The sequence below is a fragment of the Athene cunicularia genome (genome assembly GCF_003259725.1).
Source record: "Athene cunicularia isolate RWA chromosome 1 unlocalized genomic scaffold, athCun1 chr1_part2, whole genome shotgun sequence".
NCBI classification, from domain to species: domain Eukaryota; kingdom Metazoa; phylum Chordata; class Aves; order Strigiformes; family Strigidae; genus Athene; species Athene cunicularia.
The window spans coordinates 19,595,144-19,602,711 of record NW_020799092.1 but is presented as its reverse complement, the minus strand read 5'-3'; the positions used below and the strand labels follow the sequence as shown (position 1 = coordinate 19,602,711).

The window sequence follows — 7,568 nt, the reverse complement described above, 5'->3', positions numbered from 1 at the left end:
GATGGAAAAATGTGATAATGATCAGGTGTTCAGTTTCATAGCTGAGGTATCTGAGATTTTTCTAAAGCAGCTATCCATTTCCAAAAGTCAGCATCTCTTTCAGCTCATGGTCCTGTCTATTTTCCACAGCACCTGCTTCTGCCAGTCCATTTTCCACATTGTATATACCATCTCTTTGTGTATTTTTTAAACTGCTGTATGCATCAATTGCATTAATTCTTATGGGTAAAACTGGTTTTTTATCAGTTGGATTGCTAAGTGTCTCTCTTTTCAGGAACACGTCCTCAGCAAACAGCAGGGTATGGCTGTATTTCCTATTTTTGTATGTCTGTGTATGTTTGCGGGACTGACAGAGTTGAATAATACACAGTAATCATTATGTGGTACAAAATGTATAAAGGAAAGAAGAAACTATGAAAAGTAGGTACTTAGGAAACAGTAAAGAAATGGAAATTATTTTATTTATAGTCTGGGCATACCTCATTATTCTGCTTGTAAGGACAAAGACAAGGTGTCCTTTCATTTCATATATAACATGTCAGGTATGATAAATTTGAGGCTGCTTCCTGGCTTCTCAAAGCATCTTTGTCCCTCTCTTTTCCTTTTTTTTTTTAAGTACTTCATCTTTCTCTGTAACCTGATTATATGGCAAGAAACCAGATTCACTGATCTCCTTTTCCTACAGAAACTGGGGGTGGGATTTTTGAAATTTTTACCTCCTTTTCTTCATAGGAGTTACTTGAGTAGAGCTTGCTTCTTTAGCTGGTCATACCTTTTCTAGACAGCACAATAAAATTGGCATTGTTCTTGTCAATAATAAATCTTCTTAAGAAGTTCTTGTCCCTGAGATCATAGTGTTCCTTAGATGGTTTCTGCATTTTGTAGGTATAACCCTCCCACAAGTACAGCATTATTAGCATCCAGTAACTCAGGATAAAATTACTGCATCAGTTGACATTTGGAAAATTATCTTTGTTGGAACAGGTTTTCTAGAAATGAATAGTTACATTCAGAAGGCTTCATAGTTATCTCCTCTTTGTATGCTCTGAGGAAGTAATTACTTTTCACTGTATAGTATATTTTTCAGTTTTCTTTCTTAAATTCCCATTTTTCAGCATTTATCATTAGCTTGCTTTTTGTCATTCCAAGTCTTTTTGGTAGGAAGACCATAAATGACTGTCGTCCAAACTGCTTTGTACTATTTCAACTGTTAGCTGTCCATGTCAGCCTCTACTTCCCTTTGTAACTTGCTAGTTGACCAAATAATTTTTCTGTTCCTCTCTTTTTTTCTTATAAGTGCCATTTCTATTTTTTAACACTTTCTCAATATTAAATGAAACCACAATCTTCTCAAAATATTTGTTTCTTAAAAAAAGAGGAAGATGATAAAAGGAGAAAAATCCATATGTTAGAAAGATATGGATAATTAACCCAAATATTTTTTGTCAGAGTTCCAGACCAGTGAGTAATTTTGTTGAGTCACTGATCTAGCACTCTGGTGAAGTGACTGGAGGACATATTGGAGAACCCACAATGAGAGCTAGACTCTGCCTTGTTAAAGCTATTGGAAAATTTTCTCAGTTTATTTCCCCATGAGTGAAATAAAATCCTTCATTTGTTACTCCTCCCCTCTCCTCAAAAAAAAAAAACTACGACCTCCAAAAAAGCCCAGTGGGGTGGTTGTGGGTCTCAGTACATGTCTTTCATCATGGACACTTTTACATCTTAATTCTACATCCCACTCTTGAATTCTGTCATAGTTTCTCTAGTCTAGATGTTTCTTGTGGCCAGCTGAAACTCAAATGGCTAAAGTGATCCAGAGCTTTTTCCTCTGCAAGCTTCCTAAGTAGTGTGCTGCTTCCCATCACCATAAATCGGTTGGCAACCTTCAGCACCCTAGGATCTACCCTTCTTGAAATGTTAATTTTCCTTAACTTCCATAAACTTCTCTTATATTCCTTTAAATCCTTCTATAAAGCTCTTTGCTGTTGTCAGATAAGTTGATAATAGTTAGGTTGATAGTTTAATCTGATTCTGATTGTCTTTTTTTATGCACCATTTCTTTTCTTTTTTTTTTTTACATGGATAAAGCCACCTTTGGGCCAGGAAGAAACAAAATTGCCTCCTTTCGTTTTGTCTTTCTGCAGCACTTAACAGAGCACCATTTTGGCGTGTGGTTAGGGCTCCTCAGCAGCAAAAGTTGTTTTGTTATTTCTAATTAAAGTGTGTGGAAACCAGAACTGAGGCCTAGGAGTTTTTATGCACTTATGCTAAAAGGTTCAGCATGGCGCAATCTGCTACAGAGTGGGACAAGATATTACTGGAATCTTGGTTACTTAAATTCCTCTGTTTGTCTTGTGGAAAAAAGATTCCTTTTTTCTTGCAAAACGTGACTTCTTTCTAAATCAAGTGATGAACTCCATTGTAATTTTTAAAATATTCATTTCCTGGTCAGAGCTCCCTTGGGTAAAGCGATGGGTAGAGGGAAAAACTTTCAAGTTGCATGTGAGTCATCTCACCAAACAAGTAGTTCTGTGAGCAGCAGGACTTTTGAAGTTGACTTGCTGTGGCCATATGAATGAATTATCCTAGCTAATGTTTAAGGATGCCTTAGAGCAAGGGCACAAATTTGGATCTCTTACAAGGCTGTTAGTTACTAAAAGCTTTGACATCTCTTATCTCTGTCAAATCTGTAATTGCTCCAGAAATATTGGATGACTTAAAAACATTAAAATGGATGGAGGGAAGTATAGGTAACATAAATGATACGATCTTAAGAGCCCGATTTTCTTAGGAAGCATAGATTTTAAAATCCTCCAACCCTCAACTATTTTTATTTCTTGCAGTCTGTAAAAATATGTTTTCACAGGTTTGCAACAATATAGTGCCTTGAGCTTGTGGAATTGTTAGCCCACATCATGCTGGTGGTGTCTGCCTGACCTTTGTTTCTTTGTTTATCCCAATCATTTACTTGTATTCATGGAGTCTAGTAATAAATACCAAAGTCAACAAAGCTTCAAGTCAAATTAAGACTGTTCTTTTAATAAATTACTTTAACTATTATCACAACATGAAAATTGAAGAAGAGGAAGGTAAAGTGGCTTCTGATGGAGGAAGCGTCAAATGACTTCAGACTGCCAATATATCGTTCTTTAATTTTCTACTATGATGGAAATTTAAAAGTAGAAACAAATGCACATTAAATAACATTAAACATAAAAAAATGTATTTGCATGATTTGCAGAAAGCAAAACATGCTGACCACATCTAGTGTAAATATTGATCAAACAATTATATTTTAGGGGTTACTAGACATCAGAATAACCTGTCTTTCAGGAAATATCTGCAACCTTGCACCTCATGCAAAAATAAAATAAAGCTTTTAATACCTGATTTTAATTATCCTAACATAACCTTTTTTCTAGTTTTAATTAAATTTTAATCTGCCATATTTATGAATACGGTACTGTAGGTTTATTTTTATACTAGCGTAACTTAGATTATTTTAGAATAATTGGTCTGAATTTAATTACTATCTTCTTTCCTTGATATTGTAGTATTTTATGAAAAAATGTCTGGTTTTATTAAGTATATAGTAGCTCTTTATATTTAACATTAATTTATATGTTTTCTTCAGAGAAAGATCAGTTACTGTGATTTTAAATTAGCATGCTTTTCAATTATACATATCAATATTGGTTTGTCATCTTTTTATGGGTATGGAGGGCAGGGACTGTCAACACATAAGGCCTTTGCCACCCAGAATATTGTTTTGGGCTTATCACCTCTGATCAATTTTTTTGAAAGTTGGGGGGGTGTTCCTTATTTTTTGTAGGCCCTTGCCATTAGCATAGGGCGGGAGGAACAACAGTGGCCCCGCAGTGCATCCTATGGGTTCCATTTGTCCATACCCTTGCACCACACAGAAATACTTTTCTCTGGGGACCTACTGCTTTCACGGCCACTGGAAATCTAGGGCTACACACAGTATCTGCCTGGGCTTCAAGGAGGCACAAGCTAGGCCCTCATCAATTCACTTAGCCCACACTGCTGCCTCTTTCTTTCATTGGAAAGTTTACCAGTTCGTGAAATTTCCTCACCCACCAGCTTTCCCTTTTTACGTTCAAATTTCTTTCAACTTTGGCAGTTAAATGTTAGAGGAGATTGACATTTCTGCAAATACTTGCTTTGGAAAGATACAGGGTGATCTGATAATTTAAAGCACTATCTCATGTCTTCTGTAGAGTTAAAATATTTTAAAGCTTGAATATATACTTTCTACTTTTTTGCAGATCCAGTCTTCCTTATGGAATTGTTGAAGATCTGAGATTAACGAAAAAACATTTTTGCATGCAAAAAAGGATCATTTTGGTTTATCTGTTTTAAAATCAAGTGTGGCACTTAATGACTGATCTACAAGATTCACTGACATCTGAAGAACCAAGTGCTTTTCAACCTGTACTTCTGTAGCACTATGACTAACTGTAAAGGCAGATCTACCATCTCCAAAACAAATAGCAAAGTTCATGACAGAGAAGGTTTTGTAAACTGGACCATTAATCTTAATACAATTCAGTCTGATAAATTTTTGAGACTGCTTTTGAGTATGGTTCCTGTCGTCTACCAAATAAATCAGGATGAAAGACACAAAAAAGTGAATGGTGTCTGGCAAGATGGATTACAACCAGCAGGACACAGTTTTAATGTTAGGTCTGAACAACACACAGAGTACCATCACTTCTCAGAACCAAGTTTTCATGGTAGTAGTGGACACAGCCCATCTAGCTGTAGCCCTAAATATGATGATTTTACCAGTTATAATTACTGCGATGGAATGGACACTTCAGAAACAGATGCCATGTTGCAGGAAGACAACCTATCTAGTGACAGTAATGAAGATATCATTGTGGAAGGAAGTAGAAAACAACCCAAAGAATCTAGTAGTATTATGGCATTACAAATACTTGTACCTTTTCTGCTAGCAGGATTTGGAACTGTTTCTGCTGGCATGGTTTTGGATATTGTACAGGTTGGTATTTGCTTTGGAAGGTTTTTTTATTTAACAGTTAGTCTGTGAGATTTATAATTCTAATGAGTGATAGAGTAGATGATTATGATACTGAGTAATTAGGTCTGTGTATGGTTCTGTTTCTATCAACTGCTTTTCCCCAAACCTCATCTTAAACTGTTCCAATATTTCATTTGGAGTCATTCATGTCTTGGTTAAGTGTCGCTTAGCCACAGTGAGCTGGTGAATAAAACTGTTACCTTCTGCTTTAACTAAGCATAGAAATATAGTAATGGTTCAAAATTCTGTTGACAGTAGTAAATGTATACATAGTCAAGTGGGAGTTGTAATTAACTGTGATGCCACAATGCATAGGAGTTTAAAAAGATTAGAAGAATGTATTTCATTATCTCATCTCCTTGTGTGCTTTAAGTCTATGCAATTTCTGAAGTACTGTGTAGACATGGTCCATGATAAATCATACAGTATATGAAAATGCGTATTACATTCATAACTGTCTTTTTATATAACGTTAAGTATACTGAACACGTGGAATTAAAGACATTGGTGGTGTGAACAGGGCTGCAAAGTCATGTCCGCCTTGAAATATAATTGTAGTAGGTCCAGAGGAACCAGATTGTCTTGTTTTGTGGTAGCAGATTTAATTGATAGTTATTCAGGGCTGAGATAATAGGATTTTCTCTCAATTTTAAGATGGAAGTTTAATAATATATTTAAAACCTGTTTTGGAGTATTATATCACTAAGACCCCACTTATACAAAACATTTTTAGATCTGTTTTCTAGTTTAACACAGTTGTGGATGTCAGCAACATTTCAGTGGAGCTAAAAGTAACAGTTGCCTATGAAATAATTCTTTGTGCAGTGATACTTGAAAAAAATTTTGGAGACGATAACAGTTAAGAAAGGTTTATTGAACTACCTTATTTTCTTGCCTTCTCTTTGCATTTTGAAGGCTGTATTTACTTTTATTTCCTACTTAATTTGTTTTTCAAAAACCAGAAATTTCTTATGAATACAAACCTCATAGATTCTCTCTTCCTGTATGAGTAAATTCACAAAAAAATATTTTAAAATATTAAATAACCACAATATTCAAACTGAAAGACGGTGAAGAAATTAATCTGTGTTAGGAGATAAATTAATCTGAGAAATTAGGCTGTGATGTCAGTAAACCAGAATTTTGAAATGTGACAGACCATTTTTTTGTAAATGAAAATTTGAAGACAACAAATCATTCTAAGCTTGTTTTTTACAAACCATTTCATGGCTATTCTTTCTCAATAGTACATACATATGTAACGTCACATATAGTTAATTACAGTTTTGTTAGTTTAGTTAAATTTGGTAAATGATTACAAATTAAATGCATGGATTGACAGACATACAAAGTAGCACAGCATTTCAGGGCTGAGAAATCAGCGCACAAAAAATTACAGGAGAGTGAGTTTGCTTTTTAAAATCTGGGTTTTGGAAAAGTGTACTCTTCTAAGTTTAACACGTAGGAGTAATAGAATAAAGATAAGCTTTTTTCACTTACAGGCTCTGTTCAATTGGCAACTAATTCCTTGCTGGTTTTATGTGAGGTTTATACACAGCTGGAAGGGAAAGATTAAAATATTACTGTAAATTAAGAGCAGAATTCAAAAGCAGTTGTAGTACCTGATACTATATTAAAGTCATGAAAATAGACTTCAGATTAATGACATCTTTTTTTTACACTAGGTTTGTTTTAAGGCCAAGTTTTGTATCTCTTACTTCTGGTATTCTCATCTTTGAAGTAATATGCAGTCATAAATCTATTTTATCTAGACAGATAACAGTTCTGGCTTTAGACTTTGAGATCTGATATAAAAAGGTTGATTTTTTGTTTTGTTTTGTTTTTTAGAGGATTGTTATGAGTTACTGAATTTTTTGAGTGCTTTGTGGATGGTTTAAAGAGAACTTTTCAATTGAGTGTTTCCTACTGTATCCTTTATATAGCACTGGGATGTGTTCAAGAATGTTACTGAAGTTTTTATCTTGGTTCCTGCACTTCTTGGTCTCAAAGGAAATTTAGAAATGACGTTGGCATCCCGACTATCAACTGCTGTAAGTCACTTTCTTATTTGCTCTTCAGTATGTGTTGTAAGTATTTCAAAATGGAAACAAATCTTTGGAACACCAGTGGTTTATGTTTATGGCTTAATCTGGTGGTTAGAGGGGCTCTTTGAATCTGCTATTAAATTGGAAAAATTAAAAAAGCAACCCTCTTCTAATCACCACACATCAAAATTTTACTTCTTTGTTCTCTTCTGAGTCATCATTCAGAACAGATAAAGTAGATTTTTGAGATTTACATGTATATTCTGTAAGGTTGACAGAACTCTTTGACCCTGAGAGGGTTTGAATAGGCTAACAAAATGTGTATGTTTTGAACACAGTTTTCTAAAGACCACCAAAATAAAGCATTGATAACATTGCTATTCCAGACCTTTGTTGATCAAACTGTAAGAAACTCTTTTGTAGCTTTCTGGCTGAAGAATTTTACTCCTCTTTTG

General features: G+C 34.6%; 1 protein-coding gene across 3 annotated transcripts in view; it reads left to right on the top strand.

The window, feature by feature from the left end:
- Nucleotides 1–4,295: 4,295 nt before the first annotated feature.
- The window catches only part of SLC41A2 (solute carrier family 41 member 2), a 48,783-nt gene continuing 45,510 nt past the window's right edge, over nucleotides 4,296–7,568 (top strand). For 2 of the 3 annotated variants that reach the window (XM_026868240.1, XM_026868238.1), the window contains exons 1-2: nucleotides 4,296–5,029; nucleotides 7,012–7,119. In XM_026868240.1, coding sequence (XP_026724041.1) covers nucleotides 4,475–5,029; nucleotides 7,012–7,119 — 663 coding nt within the window. In that variant the 5' untranslated portion in view covers nucleotides 4,296–4,474. Of the gene's footprint in view, nucleotides 5,030–7,011; nucleotides 7,124–7,568 lie in introns of all 3 variants that reach the window. The other variant, XM_026868239.1, reaches the window with a different exon arrangement.